Below are 19,156 nucleotides of genomic sequence, written 5' to 3' on the forward strand. Positions count from 1 at the left end.
AATCATCACTCAATGTTCTTTGTAAATCTGTGGAGTGATGAGGCCCGAGCCTAGACGCCAAACTCAAACTATATGCTGCTTATAATAAACATATTCAGAAACACGTGAGTTGTCTGACTGAACTAAATTTTACAGGCAACATCATTTTTTAGATAAAACGCCTCTGGATGTTCTTGGTGTTTGCCTGATGTCCCAGTTTTAATAGCCTACAACACAGGGAGAAGGTGTTAGGAGAAGGATAATCAGATTATTGTAGGGTTAGCCTAACGAATTAGCTCTGTCAGAGGCCAAATTGTTGTGATATTGTTGGTGAGAAAAGCAGGCGATGGGTCACTCACGGTAAAGCGAAGCAGACAGGTGGGGCTGAAACTGCTAGCACCACAAAAGGATTTTTTTTAATGACTTATTGTAATAAAAAAATAGTTTTTTAACTCCATGAAGGGCTGTGGTGGGATGGCAGCTGCAAATATAACGTTATGATTAGAGAGATAAAGGGAAGGAAACGTTACGTAATGCAATCAGTATTGCTCGAGAATCTAGATGACCCGATTCACAAATACACACACACGCGCACGCGCGCGCACACACACACACACACACACACACACACACACACACACACACAGAATCACATTGGACACATAACACCTCTGAGAGTCGACTGACTGACAACTTAATGGCTTTCATGCATAAAGCATGATCAGCATCATGGCTATCACTTGATCCCCCTCAACCCTTGACAAACTAACCACCTCACACTAATTTAATTACACACTAGCCGGCCTTTCTGGGCATGTGTGTGTGGTGTTTTGATGTTGATTCTGCAAGGGACATACTACATTTGTCAACACATTACTTCATTTATTGTTTATTGTTTTATGTATTGCCTGACTTTGTGGTTTTGTTTTTGACTAAGTAAACCATTTAAAACCACATTTAATTAGCTAAAGAACAGTTTAACAATGTTTAAAAACAAGTGTGTTTTCTTAGTTTATAAAATGCTTTTGTGATGGATGTTTTTTTACAAGACATTTTGCCCCAGCAGAGTTTCAGCAAATTACAGTAAAAGTACTTTAAGTCAGTCCAACTTCCTAATTAGAACATTATGTAAGCCACTTTGTATACATTTCCTCCAATACAATGATTTCTTAAAGTGGTATACTGTAAGCTGAGCAAATAAACCCAACTTGTTGATATCCTGAAGAATTCCGTGGTTAGCATTGGTTTAGCATTGCGTGCTGCAGCAGCATTAGTGTAGTTTCCCTCCCATATGGATTCAGCCTGAGGAACCATCTGTCCATTATTATTTGCCTCAATGGGCCGAAACGACACTATAATCTTTTTAACAGATTACCCCCTTGTTATGGAGAGGTTGCATGGATAAAAGAAAATACTAACAGGATCAGATCAAATGAACTTTTCATGAAAGATGTGGTTCTTTTCCAGACAACCTGCAGTGCTGTTGAGACCGCAGAACAAGTGATGGTGGCCTTCCAGTGGCCAACAGGGAGGAGAACAGGAGAGGGATAATCTGAGGCTTGTTGCGCTTCTTTCTCCCTGTTATTTTCAATAATGCGAGGGACACTAGTTGGCACGCAACACAAACAACCAGCAGTTTGCTAAAGCGGAGGTGCATGTGGTACTTCAGACTGTAAACTTATTTTTTCGTGTCACGCAGGAATGCAGACACACTGAAAACTAATAATTACTCCCGCAGTTGTTGTTAACATGTTCCTCTTTCAGCATCAGTAAGCAGGAGCTCAGTGGTAAAAATGAGTGGGCTATATAGTAAACACTTTGTTTATTTTATACATTTTGAACCAACAGCCCTGTGTTCTGCAGTACATTAATGGTCGAGATTTTTATTTGGTTTACTTACTTTAGAGTTTTTTGACTAGGCCTGCACCTAAATAAATCAATTTGAGGAACTACCAACAGATAATGGCCCCTCCTCTGCAGCTTAAACCCCTTTCCCTGCAATTCCAAACATATTTAACCAATTTACAACATTCACCTCTTAAAGCACATCTGTTTCAAGATTATGTTTGTTTATAAAGCATGAAAGGTTTTCATTTCAAATGTATCTCTAATTAAACTCAGAATCAGTGAGAGGGACTTTACAGCAACTAGCAAATACACTTTACAGTTTAAGAGAACATGCTGTGTACGTTAATTTTGGAGCTCTTGAATCTTGACTGCTGTAAAAATTGAGATTGTGTGAGTACAGCAATAGATGGCTGGTGCTTTATTGTGGCCAGGTGGGGTTCCTGAATGCAACTTTTATTAACCGCCAGCTCCTTGAGAGAGCAACAAGCAATCCTCATCAAAGCAGGGATCCAGGGGGAAACTATTTATAGAGTCACCACGCATACATGCATGCAAGGGATGATGTCTTTAGTTTGTCTCAGAGAAGAGCGTTACACTCTAAAGATTTCATACATCTTTTCTATTAGAAATGTATAAATTGTTACTATTCATTTCACAGTAGGCTGAAAACTACTATAATATACGCCAATAATGTAGAAAAGCGTACCCTTTGCGTCTTTACTTTTCCTACAAAAGTCCAAGTATGTCCCCAAAATGAAATGTTTTATGTCTCTATTTGAATGAGGCAATTAGAGGGGGTTTGAGATAAACAGATAGCAAATGAGACAAGCTGAAGAGAGTGGAAAGCAGGCCTAACAATGGCGTTTCCCCTCCTCTCCTGCAAATATACTCCCATTATGTGTGTTTGGTTGTGCGAGCTTCAGAGTTTGTCCACGTGTGTTGCCGTTCTCCCTCCAGGCAGGGTTATATGTGACTCATGCGGGACTGAGTATCCTCAGCTCACCTCCGCTGAGCAGACTGAGGATCAGGTCCTTGGCATTGGCAGGAAATCTGCAGCGTCTTGTTGTCTTCAATTAGAAAATACACTGTTGCCTTCATTTGGGTACAGTCAAATGAAAAGCTTTCCTGCGTAACTGGCCCGTCTCACGCAACTCATGCCTGAATGCGGCCTGTGAGTGGAGAGCACATCATTTCAGGCTGAAGCACATTCTCCTTGGGCCTGCGTCCATTTGCATTCTGTTAGTTTTTCTAATTGTCTGTATAAATATTGCACTACGGCCTTATGTTGAGGGTTAATTCTCCCGTGGCTTGACAAGGCAGATTTTGGAGTGTTGAGACAGCCTTTTAAGCTCAGTCTGCATGCTCCTTAAACAGGTTCATCAGGAAAAAAACGTTTTCTCAACCGACAAACATCGTGCTCACATTAAACATGTGCTCCACAATCAGTCATGTTCTCTATTTATAGAAGCAATTAGATTACTTTCATATTATGATCGCTGTAAAACTCCTCCAGCGTTGTGTATGCAGAGAGTGCATGGCGCCTCTTTTATGAAGTCAAGCCACATACAGTTAGCAGTACACTGTGGAGCAGTTGCCATACAAGTCTGTTTTGTTTTGTCCGAGGGCTCACGTGTGGAGACGTATCACTCTTTTACAGCATGGTGACGACTTGTGTGTCTGCTTGCCAACCAAAACAGAGAAGTGGAAACAATTGAGTTTACCGCCGATCTATGTGATCTCATTTGCTTTGTCATAATATCACTTCCCCTTTACATCAGTACCAAGGCGATTGTTTTGTTCTTCTCAAGGTTTTTTTTCTAGAGATAGACTTCCCCTAGCAACTCCACATACACACCCCCTTCAAACTAAATCTCTCACTCACGTTATAATCTCCTCTGAAAGACACATATTTGTGATTCCAAGAAAAGCATTTTTGTACATGTTGTTTTGTTCACAGGCAAAGGGAATTGCTCTAAATCCCTGCTGTCAATCCCTTGAAATGTAATCTTATATGTCAGAGTGGAAACAAAACAATCTCATCCAAAACAGAATCAGAAAGATTATACACCGATTCAACGTTTGTATCAAGGTTTATTGATGATTGTAGTTTAATGCATTCTTTATATATCCACCAACTGGAACAGAGTTAAACAAAAGCTCCTGTTTGTCTTCAAACAAAACTATGAAAGTGCTTTAAACTTTCTTTCAGTGAATCCCCTTCTCTGCCACATTGCAAAAACAAGAAAAAAGTTGTAATGGTACGAGTTGGATTTGGACAGGCCGAGATCCGGACATTTGATCTGTGGCATAATGAAGTATTAGCTTCCATTACAGCGCAGGCTTAACCTTTTTGCGAAGCACCATTGAGCGCTTGCCAGCAGTCATCAATATTTAACAGCTGTTGCTATTATGAAATTCTTTATGGGCTAATGTGGCTGGCCGGCTTGCACGCAAGGCCTTGGCCAGCCGCCAGCACCCTGTCAGGAGGAAGGGGGGGGAGATTGACAGACGGCTCGCTCGCGTGACAACCAGCCCTTGATCAGCCAGCTTCTCTCTCTCTTGCTCTCTCTCTCCTCTCTCTCTCTCTCCTCTCTCCTCTCTCTCTCTCTCTCTGTGTGTGTGTGTGTGTGTGTGTGTGTGTGTGTGTGTGTGTGTGTGTGTGTGTGTGTGTGTGTGTGTGTGTGTGTGTGTGTGTGTGTGTGTGTGTGTGTGTGTGTGTGTGTGTGGTGTGTGTGTGTGTGTGTGTGTGTGTGTGTGTGTGTGTGTGTGTGTGTGTGTGTGTGTGTGTGTGTGTGTGTGTGTGATGGTGCTGCTCTCTCTGCTGTGGATTTCCTGTGCCTGCGGAGAGAGAGAGAGAGAGACAGACAAGAAGAGCGCTGAGGAAAGGGGGCGGGAATAGGCAAAGGAAGTGGCTGTAAGCCAACCCAACCTCAACACACACATATGCACACACACACAGTTTTCTCTACTCACGCAAGCCTTGTGGGAGGGGAGGGGCTGCTGTGCTGCACAGTGTTCACATGTTCAAGTCCGGAGCTCTTTACAAGCCGAACACACAGCAGAGGATCAGCTGCCAAAAGATGGCTGAAATCAGGCAGAACGAGAGCATGGATGTGTCACTCAGACATGTTAGACATTTAATAGAAAATATATACATTTCTCCTATAAGTTTGGATTTTCCATTGATGAAAAAAGTATTAAGGAAAAAAAGTCAAGTTTCAAAAGTGTTGCTTGAATAAAACTATGGATGTAGTATAAAATAAATGTATTTCACAATGCAGTAAAATAGCACTTGCAAGTGTAACTTAATTTGACTAATGCATAAGACACATTTGACTGTTATATTTGGTCAATGTGGAGCTAATGACAACTACTTTATATAATACTAATACTAACTAAATTAATACTAATTTATGGTTTGGTAGCTTCAACAGTGCTTCATATTTTTGGAGGTTTTTTCCATAAATGACTTGGCAGGGTATGAGCGATGAAATGTGTAGAAATAGTAAAAAGATAAAGCAGCATAACCACCTGTTTGAATGGATTTGGAGTATGCATGCAGGTGGAGAGGTCCCGTGCAGCAGCTGGTGTTGTGACTATGAGCAGCCATGTATGAACACTTACCTGCCCCCCCGCTGCACATTGTTCTGGATAGGAGCATGATCTGAAGAATGGGCCTGGAGTATCACCTACCATTCGGTTCAAAACGCATGCTACTCTTGTACTCACGATTTATAAAGCGCTCCGAGTCATGCAACACTTTTCAGCAGTGCTCTGCAACATAATGTCATGCCATGCCAACTCTAAATCAAATGTACAGGACTGTATTGAAATATTAATTACTTTTCATTTTGTGAGACATTCCTTTGTGTTTGATCTCCATTATCCTCAGAATAAAAGCATGTCGGTGACACTACAGGTCCACAGAGACCCCCCTTTCAGCGCTCTCTCTCCATATGGAGGTTTCTTCTTTCTCTTCACATTTCTCTTTTTTGGCTGTTATCAGTGCAGTGGGAGGAAGTGGCTTTAAAGGAGACAGTGTTGAAATCAGAAGAACACACCCAGACTGTGCTCTACACAATCCATATGCCTAAGGGCCACCTCACCCCCTAGCGGTTGCAAGAATAAACTCCTGATTGATGTGGAATGTGTCCTAAACTCACACTTAGATACACTCACACACTTTTTTTCTCATGTGCTCATTCCTAGTCTCTGACCACAAGCACCAGCGGAAGTTTTGTAAATGAGGGACAACCCTAACAGGAACACTTGATGTAATAATTCAGCCACATAACTTTCCTATCACGTTTATTTACAAGCAGTCTTTAAGACTTTTCTCCTGTTTTCTATTTAATTCCATCTCAATCCCTTTTTGTAACATCAGATTATCTCTTCATTTCAACGACTCAAACCCAACTCATGTCATCACACGCTCCATAGTCCCTCATCCAAGGCATTGTGCAGATTGAATGTTTGGCGGGTGGTCCTAACCTTTCGTGTTCTCAGTGGAAGTGGAAAGACAGACCTGGCCGGCAGAAGGAGCTAGACACTTTCAGCCTCACCCTTTGGCAGCATCTACATCCCGCTTCTTGTCACTTTTTACTTAACACCCTGTCTTTACGCAGAGCACATAAACGCCTCACCATTACCTACTCTGTTTTCCTTTATGGGCCAGAGAGAGAGGGAGAAAGTAGAGGCAAAGAAAAGCAAACCCGAAGACACGAGCGGGGATGAATAAAGGCCGTACTGTCGGCAGGGGAAGTGCCTGTGCCGATAATTAATCATCCCGTCTGTTTGTCTTTCCTGACGCTGCATCCTCTCCAAAAGCTGCCGTAAGAGAGAAAACAAAAATACATGAGGCGTTGCAGGAGGAAAGTAAAGAGGTTTATTAGCCTCTGCATTAGTTTCCACCGGTTGGATGATATTGCAGTAATGGAAGAGAATGGTTGTGTGTTGTTGTCTGAGTCTGTTTATTTGTGTGTGTTTGCACCTAGCGGAGGTGATGACAAAATACTTAACGTTATGATTGGCCTTTATGAGTTTACTAAGCTGCCTGTCAGTGTAGTCATCAACCCGTACCCTGATTTTAAGCAGAGGAACACATTGCAGCCTTTATTTTCGCTCATAGGTTGAATAAAACGGATGTAGGTACTGCTGGAAAAAAAGTGATTAAAAAGTTAATCCAGAGGAAATGTGTGGATGGGAAATGAAACGGGGGCATCGCGTGATTCGGAGTGGCTTTAAGAGAAGGGGAACTCTTTCAGCATCACGAAATCGTGGCTTTCGATGCCGATTGAAACAAAGAAGGGGCGGAGATATGAGGAAGAGGAGGAGGGTAGGTGAAGGGTTGATGGGGGGAGGGATGGACGGACAAGGGGATAGGAGATGGTAGAAGGTTAAAGGGGGAGGTAGGGGAAGCCGTAATGGGGTTATCCGATGGGGGTGGGGACTATACGAAGCATCGGAAGATACATGCATACATACTTAGATAGTTTTTCGTAATGAGGCAGTGGTGTGTGTGTGTTGCGTGCCTAATCTCTGCCTGCTACAATGAGTGATGGAGAAAAAAGGCCTGATCTCTGGTAGTGAGCCACATGCCCCCTGACAGCACACCCATAAGAGCAACACGCAAACATGCATCCAACACGCAAATATGCATCCAACACGCAACGCACACGTCACCGATGCACATGTGACAGTTCTGCACGCCACAGTCGTGTAGGCTAATTGCACGTGTACACACTCTGGCATGATAGTAGGTAGTGCTTACTCTGCACGGAAAGAGCACAGCATATGTAAAGTAATAGATGGAGCGTGACTTACTCTACTCTATATTTCAGATGGCACAATAGAGCAGGTGGGCTGTGAATTGCGGTGCAGTGTGCAAAGAGCTTAGGATACAATTCTTTATATTAGATTTAACTATAGTAAAATTAAGTAATCTTCATCTAGCGTTGAAGGACTCTTTAGAGGACCTGTCTTTGAAATTCAAAGAAGAATGTTCCTTTGTTCTGGACTGCTCCACAAAGAGGTCAGACTCGGCCCAGAAAGTTGGACCTAGAAAGCTTTCACTGTTTTGCGGATGAAGCCCATCTTAACAGCATTATATTTATTTATGCAGACCCTTTTTTCAGTTTGAATAAGTCAATTTTAAAGATCATCCCAAAACGCACCAAAATGCTGTGCTCACCCTCTTAGTGAGCTTTACATGTGCGTGTTGCTATATCGTGTGGGGAGAATCCTGTAAAGTCGTGAAATCCTCTAATGTTTGGTCTTAGCCCCAGCACACAGACTAAAACCTGGTGTTACAGTTAATGTGTCGGCCACATGTCCGAGTGCCGGTCCAATTCTCTTACTGCCATATCATAAAGGTTATGAGAGAATTGACGAGTATACGTTTAGACATTGTTGTTATCATACTCAACTTTCCTGTGTTGACAGGACTCTGTATTAGGTGTGCTTGATATAACTTCCCAGCATATATCAGCACATATCCCTGCTTGTATAAGGTTAATAAAAACAGTTTATGCTTGTGGCTGCTCTTTTATTTGCACTGACTGAAAAACTGATTGCGGTTCATTGTTTCAACACAAACAAGTCACTCTTTAAGCCAATTGACCGGTTTATTTTATTCTTTTATAGGGAACAATGAGAAGCCCTCCAGGAAGCAAAGTATCAGCACAGCGTCCTCTAACCCTGAACCCAGGAAAGACAGCACTCTACCGGGCACCACCATCCATGAAAGCAGCCTCCTCTTGGAAGTAAGAATCCACATGGCTTTTGTCTTTGTGTGTGCAATTCTGTGTCTGCCTTTTTAAAGTAACTGAGTACAGTAGAACCATAGTGCTAGCGATATGATTGACGTCGCCTTTCGATGATATTTTCGATCTTTTGTATACACACCAATCAGGAGACCAATTGTGTCTGAGTGTGAGTAAGTGAGTGTGAATTGGGAACGAGGGGAGGAAAGGTTTTATTTGAATGCGTGTGTGCCCTTCGCCCTTTGCCCTGACCTCCTTTGCGGAGCTGTGGTGTTGCGTGACACCAGGGTGAGACGGGAGTGTCAGAGCTGATGGAGGAGGTGGGGACTCACACATGCTGCCGGCTTGAGCAGCCAGTGAAGTGAAGTGAAGTGTGTGTGTGTGTGTGTGTGTGTGTGTGTGTGTGTGTGTGTGTGTGTGTGTGTGTGTGTGTGTGTGTGTGTGTGTGTGTGTGTGTGTGTGTGTGTGTGTGTGTGTGTGTGTGTGTGTGTGTGTGTGTGTGTGTGTGTGTGTGTGTGTGTGTGTGTGTGTGTGTGTGTGTGTGTGTGTGTGTGTGTGTGTGTGTGTGTGTGTGTGTGTGTGTGTGTGTGTGTGTGTGTGTGTGTGTGTGTGTGTGTGTGTGTGTGTGTGTGTGTGTGTGTAGAAGAGAGTGAGAAGAGCACACCAAGCCTGTCAACAGTAATCAGAGCAAATGGGAGATTTGTTTTTTGTCAGTTGACCACTGAGCTTTAATCAGATTTAGACACATATTTAATAAGTGTTGACAAGTCATTTCTAGGTGTTTTTTTTCATAGACACATTTATGTTTTTGAATATAGTTTACATTTTTTGTTTAATTCCTGGAAAGGCATGAGAGCAGACAGAAGGTCATAATCGGACAAACACAGCAGCATGCTCCATGGGAATCGCTTTAGCATCATACCATTGCTACACGCTCAATATCCTAATGGCTATCTGTCGAACAACAAGTGACTGATCTGCTGCCAACAACGAGTGCTCACACTCAGTGTGGAGCTGATCCACTGATGCTTCTGTTAACGTGTTAGGTTGTCTCAATGGGGCGTGTAACAAAAGGATAGATTGAGCGTAGTGATGTGCTGCCTCCCGTTGCGTGACTCAACCTGCAGCGGGCCTCACAGCTAACTGTGAGTTACTGGTGATGGGACCCAGAAGAGGTGTGTGTGTGTGTGTGTGTGTGTGTGTGTGTGTGTGTGTGTGTGTGTGTGTGTGTGTGTGTGTGTGTGTGTGTGTGTGTGTGTGTGTGTGTGTGTGTGTGTGTGTGTGTGTGTGTGTGTGTGTGTGTGTGTGTGTGTGTGTGTGTGTGTGTGTGTGTGTGTGTGTGTGTGTGTGTGTGTGTGTGTGTGTGTGTGTGTGTGTGTGTGTGTGTGTGTGTGTGTGTGTGTGTGTGTGTGTGTGTGTGTGTGTGTGACTGTGTGTGGATTGCATATATTTGTATGTGCGAGTTATAGTATGTGTGCATGTTTGTGTGGGCAAGTGTTGACCAATAGGAATGTTCAACATATCATTTATTGTATATATTTAAAGTACAGTATAAATGTATTTAAATGAAGAGACTTAAACTCCAAAGACCTACGGATTAAAAAAACTGTTTTACGAAAAAGTTAAAACACCATGAATTACATCAAATATGGATTATTTAAATGCTTGGTTAAAGTGCCTTAGTTGGTATGTCAACAAAAGAATCATAAAACATTTTTGAATACTGACGAGTACAGATGAGAGACCTGATGTAGTCCATCACTTGGCCAAAGCCCTGGACTTACCAACTGATAGGAAGACTCACTGTAATGTGTTTCTAATGTGTGAGTGTGGTTTCCCTCATTGGCTGATATCCAACTTTCATAAATATCATTCAAAATATCCGTACCCCTATTATTCTAACCTCAGTCAGTGCGTGTAGGATGTGAGTGTGTTCCTGATGGCAGAGGGTCTCTATGTTTGTCATGACCCCATCATCTCTGCTTTCATCTCCCTCTGACAGCCAGAAACAATGAGACAAGCCCCCCCCCCCCCCCCAATCCAAACTCTCCTCTCACTTGCTTCCAAATCTAGCGAACCAATATTTTATTTTGGGCTGTGCGTGCAAAGCACCTCTTAAGATATGTAAGTCAAAGCTTCTGTCTCCCAGGGGTGGTTATGGGAGCCGGGGGTGTAGTGGATGCAGATATGTGGTGGAGCAGGCCAGCAGCAGGTGCCTGTTTCCATTACCTAAAGTGGCTTCAGTATGCAGGAGAGAAAGGGAAATATGTATCGGGAAAACACACAAAAACAGTTTGCAGTACAATGCAGCCAATATTAATTCAATATATATATATATGTCATGGTTTTATGCCTGGTTGTTATATAAAGGAAAGAAGTATAGCTGATAGACATTTTGCCTGTCCTATTCCAAACTAAAAGATCCCATTATAGTTTTGGACACGTCAAAAATAAATCCACTGTATTCATCTATAATATAATTGCTAAGATTTTCAATTTTGAAAGCTATTACAATAATCATCCTACGAAATATAGTTTTTGCCTTAACACACTTTTTCAGGGCTCAAGTCCAAGGCTTTTTCGTTCCAGAGGAATACAAATGTCAAAGAAATTGGGTTGCATACATTTACTGTGGCATTTCAGTGGCTTTGTAGAGCAAAGGATAAAGGTGAACTCTGAAAAAACCTAAATAAACTCAACATGTAAATGTTGGCCTTTGTTTATGTCCTTAAATCATTAAGGTCTTTTTTAGTCCATTGTTTGGACAAATTGTCAGAATCACAGATAACTGAGTCATTTAAAAAAAGCTTTTTCATACTCCCCGCGTTGACATGTTGGATTAAGACATAAAGCAGTGTTTTCATAAAAATATTTGATTTTCCAAAACATTCTGTTACCAGATGTTTGTAAAGCCCCAACTGACTAATATATTGAGAATATTGGAGACAATATTAATCTATGTTGATACCTCATGTCCATATCAAAAGCGTCAGAGCCGTCCAAAAGGTGCTGCATGTCTTTTGTTGCCTAATACTGTTTATTTCTGAGGGCTTACGGCAGAAAGCTGTGTGTCTGTGGGGGGTCGCCCTCCACATGGATGTCACGAACATGTGGCAGTTGAACTTGTCAAACAACATCTGTATCTGCCCAAGAACCTGAGTCATCTTCCCCTCTCCTGCCCATCCACATATTGTCATGTCGTAGTCCCGTTGCTTTGTCACAGTACGACTCAAGCACCTCTGGGAACAATCGCTGTGCTCACAGGTATCGGAATGTGTTATGTAGTTCGGATGGAGCATGCGCAGAGAGCATTACACTGCTAGCTAAAGCAATCAGATCAGTGTTCGGAGGGAGCGAGTGTGAATTTAGACGCCACGGGGATATACACCACACACACACACACACACACACCCGCGAGGGAAAGACCTGCATAGTCTCGCAGTAAAATAGAGATGACAGACTCTGGCAGCAGCAGTCGCGCAAGTCAAGTAGCCTTGCAGTTGTCACGCTATCACAGCAGTGGACACACACACACACACATACACACACACACACACACACACACACACACACACACACACACACACACACGCACACACACTGAAAGAGCTCTCCCCCTCGTCCACCTCTCCCTTTCCTTTATTTGTTCACACTTTAGCCACAATCTCCCGCTGTCCATCACTCCTTATTTGACTGAAGCGAGTTACGTTATTTATTTAAATGTTCCTTTTAATCAACACTTGTTTCCGTAAGCCGTGTCGGCCAAACACCCCCTTGTGTGTGACAAGAGGGAAAGTGGGAACGCGGTCTGGAGCTTTGCTGCTTTTAATCACAGTGTTTGGGATCGCAAAGCAAATGATGTTACCTGTCAAACAGACTTAATAATCAAAGTTGAGAACAATATTTTGCATTACAAATCTGCCAGCTCTATTTCTCCCACTTAGTTACATACCATCTGTCTTTCAATCCTTTTACAGTGTGCCGCATTATTACAGTTATTTTTTGTTTTCTTATTTGCCCTTCTGAGAGTTATGGTAAGATATAAATTCAACATTGTGCTATAAAATGGTCCAATTGGATAAAAGTTTGCTTGGAGAGAAACGGCATTGACTGTAGTCAGTTGAGTCTTAAATAAAAAATATTGGACTTGTTGCAGTGTGTCACGGCTCGGTGCAATCATGCTCTCTAAAGTCAGCTTTGCAAAAACTGCACCGATTAAAACAACTGTTGGTTGTGTTTGTTTACTGCATGTATTGCTCTGAGTCACCACTTATTCCTCTCTCTCTCTCTGTGTGTGTGTGTGTGTGTGTGTGTGTGTGTGTGTGTGTGTGTGTGTGTGTGTGTGTGTGTGTGTGTGTGTGTGGTGTGTGTGTGTGTGTGTGTGTGTGTGTGTGTGTGTGTGTGTGTGTGTGTGTGTGTGTGTGTGTGTGTGTGTGTGTGTGTGTGTGTGTGTGTGTGTGTGTGTGTGTGTGTGTGTGTGTGTGTGTGTGTGTGTGTGTGTGTGTGTGTGTGTGTGTGTGTGTGTGTGTGTGTGTGTGTAGTCTCTTACAGGCTTTGCCTTGGTGGTGAGCAGTGATGGGATGGTATTTTACGCCTCTTCAACCATCGTGGACTATCTGGGATTTCATCAGGTAAGTCTCCTTCATATTTTAGATGCTGTATAATGAAGGTTTGATATACTCTATGATGAACATGTCAGCACACAGACTCGTAAACAGTGTCCTCTTCCACCAAAAAGAATCCTCTGTTTTCAGTTCCTCACTTATTACTCAACTGCTCACATTACAAGCACACATTTTCAGTCGATAAATGGACTCCTGCCTTAGGTCAAGGTAAACTGAATCCATCAAACTATTCCAGGAATTTCGACATCTCACAAGAAACAATATGTTTGCTATTTGCCAAGATGAGAAGATTGATAATGCTCACAAGAAGTGGAAAGAACAGCTAATCTGGCTCTGTTCAACTGTAACAAAATCCATCTACTGCATCTCTAAAGTTCCCTAGCTCCGGGAGATTAGTGTCTCTGCAAAGACAAAATCTGGCACGTACTGTAACCATGCAACAATTGTGTTTTTGTACGGATTAAACCCATGAGACATAAAAAAACGAGTTCATTAGCGAGCTTTAGAGATGCTAGGATAGGTGAATGGTGTTCCCTTTGGAGATGTAGCCCCTTGTTTCTGGTCTTTATGCTGAGCTAAGCTAACCAGGTCTACATATTTACAATACAGACATGAGAGTGGTATTTATCTTCCCAGCTGACTCTTGGCAAGAAAAACAAACAAGCTCATTTCCCAAAATGTTGAGCTATTTTTAATCAAACAGATCATCACCGTTGGAGTTGGTAGCCTCTCACACGGCCCATACTCACAAGTTGTACCTCCAACCAATCTCTCTATTTTCTTTTCTTTCATCCTACGGCTAATGATATAGAGTGAAAGTATCTCTTTCAGTCTGCTGCTTCATAATTCTCAATCTAGAGGGCTCGCTAACAGCTAAGAGGCCACAGGAAGGTGAAGAACTCTCTGTGTGTGTGTGTGTGTGTGTGTGTGTGTGTGTGTGTGTGTGTGTGTGTGTGTGTGTGTGTGTGTGTGTGTGTGTGTGTGTGTGTGTGTGTGTGTGTGTGTGTGTGTGTGTGTGTGTGTGTGTGTGTGTGTGTGTGTGTGTGTGTGTGTGTGTGTGTGTGTGTGTGTGTGTGTGTGTGTGTGTTTGTGTGTGTGCACTGATAAGTCACCAGCGGTTTAGCTTCCTTCCTCTCCGGCGGCTTTACCCAGCCAGCCATTAATTATGGATGATATCAACACACGGGCTTGCCTGTCCTGCGATGCTAAAATCATCTCGCTTCTTCAAAACCATGAATAAAGTGCTTTTCACTGTTAGAATCCCTCCTTTGCACCCAGCTCTGCTCGCATACACAGAAACCCACACACACACTTTGGGGTACGAATTATTCTGCTAGAGCGCTCCCACTTGGCTTACAAGCAGACTGGGGCTACTGCCCCATCGCCATGAAGTCGACAGGTAAACCAAAGCGGTCTGAAAGATCCTGCTGCCACTGTGTGTGTGTGTGTGTGTGTGTGTGTGTGTGTGTGTGTGTGTGTGTGTGTGTGTGTGTGTGTGTGTGTGTGTGTGTGTGTGTGTGTGTGTGTGTGTGTGTGTGTGTGTGTGTGTGTGTGTGTGTGTGTGTGTGTGTGTGTGTGTGTGTGTGTGTGTGTGTGTGTGTGTGTGTGTGTGTGTGTGTGTGTGTGTGTGTGTGTGTGTGTGTGTGTGTGTGTGTGTGTGTGTGGACAGACAGAGGAAATTAAAACTGTAAGGTGCATGGAATATTTGTATGCGTTTAAACAAACAAAGAACAATTTTCGATTCGTCACACACAACGCTCAAATGGTGAAGATAAACAGTATATACCATGTTCAGCACCTTAGTTATTTTTTGTTGTAGAGCAAGAGGCAACGAAATGCAATACCTTGTGCCAAGGTAAATGCAAACACATATTTAAAATGCCTAATATAGGCGAAAGATGAAAATGATCCCAGCATGCAAAGCAGCCAATGGTATGTAATCATGTGACATTTGATCTCCAGTGGCAGAAAATCACTGCTTATATACACGCAAATTCAAATGATGTCATTCTTCGTACCAGTCAGTGTTGTCGATACTGAGAACTATGGACTAAAATACAGAGGATTTTCATTACATAATACATAGCACTCTAAATGAGGAACTTAAGAAAGAATGTGAAGTTAAAATGTGTCCTGAATCATCATGCTATATTTCAGTGCCACCAAAGCATTGCATTAGCTGTGCCACATGTTCAATTCTTGCAAAATAAGCTATTGGTTCTTTTTAAGTCACATTCTTTGCCTCCAACATGTCACATCATTTAGAACCCACAATTGCAGTCAGAACAACACTTATCCCTAATATACCACAGGAAAAAGAACAAAAGAAAACGCTTCACTAAGTAGCACCACAAGAAAGGTCTGGAGAAGAGCAGAAGACCTCTACTGGCCTTTCATCCCATTTGTTACTGGGGCAGTTAGCCTTTGAAGGATCACACAAATATCACTTATTCTCTTTTTCCCCTTCTTCTTTTGCTCTGTGTTTTTTATGGGAAACATAAACAATAGTCACTCGATCCGTCTGCCCGACTGCCGGTAGGGAACCAACCCACAGGCCGAAGACGGTGGGAACAGATTGTGTTTTCAGAGGCAGGCGATCAAAAACCCTCGCGTGCCACCAGTGTGGAAATTATGGAGAGAGTGGAGGGAGAGAGGTAGAGAGGGAGAGAGGGAGAGAGGGAGAGAGGGAAGGGGAGTAGGTTGAACATTTTAGTGGGAATCTGTCATGGAATGACAGAAAGCAAAGCTATTGCTGGAAAAGAAAGCGAGGCATGACGAGAGTGGGCTGGTTCCCGGCTCATTTTGTGTGTGTGTGTGTGTGTGTGTGTGTGTGTGTGTGTGTGTGTGTGTGTGTGTGTGTGTGTGTGTGTGTGTGTGTGTGTGTGTGTGTGTGTGTGTGTGTGTGTGTGTGTGTGTGTGTGTGTGTGTGTGTGTGTGTGTGTGTGTGTGTGTGTGTGTGTGTGTGTGTGTGTGTGTGTGTGTGTGTGTGTGTGTTGTTCGGGAGCCGGTGTCACGCGATGTTTGACAAACACAGCTGCCCTTCAGCCCTTAGACTGTTACTGCATTGAGGAAAGGCTCCTGTGTTAGTTTATGTGAAGACGTATAGCTTTATAAGTGTGTATGTTTGTTTCTGCACATTTCAGTGACTTTGTGTGTACAGTATGGTCCTTATGTGTGTACTGGGGGGAAATAAGCACGCTTCCTTGGAATCCTGAGGCAGCAGCAACAACAGGAATCCCCTCTCCAAACTGGCGCTACCAGCTGCACTTATGGCAGCAAAACACAGTGGTTTAGAGTCAGTCTGCGGACATTGCTGCGAACATGCTATCTCATGTTTCTTAAGCCTTCTGGAAGAAGGCAGGAGTCCAACACTTAAATACATGCCTGATTCTCATAGCGTACACATTTCCATACTGAAATCCATTACATTTTCTCCACAGACTGACGTGATGCACCAGAATGTGTTTGACTACATTCACATAGACGATCGCCAGGAGTTCAAACGCCAGCTCCACTGGGCCATGTGCCCTCCACAGGGGTCACAGGACCACCAGGACCACCAGCAGGCTGCAGGGAATGGTGGGTAGCTCACTGTGAAGGGAACACATACAAACGGTTGCTTAGGTGTGGACTTGGTGGTGATCCTGTCATTCTTTGTCATATATTTACCTATGAGGCATATCACAGTATGTCCTCGGGGAAGTGATTCACACACTGCCATAAATCATTAGATACATGTGAAAGTAGATGCAGCTTTTCTATGTATATTTACTTCCCTTAAGATTAAAATCTCCTCCATCTTTCTCTATTCCCATCCAGGTGAGGAGTTTGTAGTGAGCAGCCTCTTCCATTCTCCGGAGGCCGGGGGGATTCCTTCCGAGCTCTCCTGCTTTCTCAACAGATGCTTCCTTGCCAGAGTCCGATGCCTCTTGGACAGCACCTCTGGATTCTTGGTGAGTTGTCTGAACAGTGCAATTTCTGTTTTCAATGCACTAAAGTTTACACAGAAAAGTGCTGAATAAATGTTGCCCACGTTCTTGGAGAAGACCCGGGCCTATAATAAAATGATGACCCCTTTGGTACGGCAACACTTTTAATGCAGTGTGTACAGTTATAGTTGTGTTGCAAGGCATTATGAGGTCATTAGGAGCCTGGACACAGCAGAATAGAAGCCTGGTTTATCCCTCATGGCTGTGAGTGGTTTGGAGAACAGCAGAGGAAAAGCTAGGGGCCCTGATGACAGAGCAATAAGGGTTTGGACCATTTCATCAGGGTCATTATGTTCACTGTCATCAAGTCCGCTCTGGCTGCAATGACATTGGCTGCACAACAGAAACTGTCCATGGCAGTTTTATACTGGAAGCACTTGTAGCCTAGTAGTGAACAAAAACTGGTGAGGTGCTTGTCTGACCAGTCAGCATAATGCAGTAAAGACAAACACATTGGAATGCAAAGTCCTCATTCTGCTCGTAAAATATTTCAACAACAAATGAAATTCTCCAAAATCTTAACCATGCTTTGGTCCTATAGTAAATGTTAACAATGCTAAACAAATAAAGTAAGATCTCAGACCTGGTTAGCTATCTCCAAATACCTGCTAAAAAGATAGATTTTCTGCTAAACATAAGCATGATAGCATTGGAACTAGTGTTGCACGGTGTACCGATACTTGAAAGGTACCGCGATACTCTGCCGTTAAAAACGGTACGATTCCTCCGTTTCATTAGTATCGGTACTTTAAGAATGACGGGGAAAAGTACTCCCGTGAAAAAGCGCCGTTTTAATAAGAGCCGTGTGTGTTCAGCGCTCTGCTTCCACTCGCTGCACTGCAGCCGTGCCTGCAGTCCCGCTCCTCTCAAGCACGCTCTAAGTCCCTCTCCTCTCTCGTGCACGCGGCCACGCGCTAGCTGCCAGAGCATGTGAGAAAACTAGAAGCATGGCTGAAAGAGGGATTGAAACTGCCGCTGCGCCTCGGCTTGTTGACAAAAAAGACGCCAGAAGTCTGTGAACGAGCCAGAAGTCAGGTGTTCAGAGCAGAGCTCCCTGTCGGAGCGGCAGAGCATGATGTGCACTGAAAAGTTTTTCTGTCGCAATATTATCGTTGAGCAAACTTAACTAGCAAACTAGCATCACTATCTGCTAACGTTAGCTTTAGCCTTCGTTTTCTATTAGTTTTTTTCATAGGGTATAAACGGAGGTGGTATAAATATATATCTTGTACTTGAGTAAAAGTAGAAGTACCAGAATGTAGGAACAATCCTGCATTCAAAATGATCCTCAAATAAAAGTACAAAAGTATTATCATCAAAATATAGTTAAAGTAGCGACAGTAAAAGTATAAGTACTCAGGTCTTGTACTAGAAGCACCAGAGTGTAGGAATACTCTGTTACAGTAAAAGTAAAAAGTAGCGACAGTAAAAGTAGTCGTTGTGCAGATTGGTCCATTTCAGAATAATATATATGATGTTTTATAATGATTGATCATGAAAGTGTTCTCAAAGCTGGTGAAGGTGCAGCTAGTCTGAAGTACTTTGTAGACTGCAGGGTAGCTGGTGGATTTACTCCAGGTGGAACTAAAGTCTGATTCAACACTTGGTTATATTTCACATCATTTGTCCACATCTAAAGTAACTAAAGGTATTAAATACATGTAGTGGAGTAAAAGTACACCATGTACCTCTGAACTGTAGTGGATTAGAAGTACACCATGTACCTCTGAACTGTAGTGGATTAGAAGTACACCATGTACCTCTGAACTGTAGTGGATTAGAAGTACAAAGTAGCAAAAGAAACATTGAAATACTTAAATAAAGTACAAGTATCTCAAAATTGTACCCAAGTAGTACTTGAGTTTATGAACTTAGTTACTTTACACCATTGACCATAAAGATAGAAAGACTAAGCCTTGCACAGAGGCATGAAAATACATTTTCAAAATGCTCA

The 19,156-nt window shown here is 42.9% G+C and overlaps 1 protein-coding gene across 1 annotated transcript in view; it reads left to right on the forward strand.

Annotated features, from left to right (window-relative positions):
• Positions 1-19,156, forward strand: part of ahrra (aryl-hydrocarbon receptor repressor a) — a 59,217-nt gene that overhangs the window by 34,735 nt on the left and 5,326 nt on the right. Inside the window, exons 4-7 of the mRNA XM_034108344.2 lie at positions 8,470-8,588; positions 13,130-13,219; positions 16,654-16,792; positions 17,033-17,166. Of these exons, the coding sequence (XP_033964235.1) occupies positions 8,470-8,588; positions 13,130-13,219; positions 16,654-16,792; positions 17,033-17,166 (482 nt within the window). The remainder of the gene's footprint in view (positions 1-8,469; positions 8,589-13,129; positions 13,220-16,653; positions 16,793-17,032; positions 17,167-19,156) is intronic.

The sequence above is a fragment of the Pseudochaenichthys georgianus genome, chromosome 20 (genome assembly GCF_902827115.2).
Source record: "Pseudochaenichthys georgianus chromosome 20, fPseGeo1.2, whole genome shotgun sequence".
Classification (NCBI taxonomy): Eukaryota; Metazoa; Chordata; class Actinopteri; order Perciformes; family Channichthyidae; genus Pseudochaenichthys; species Pseudochaenichthys georgianus.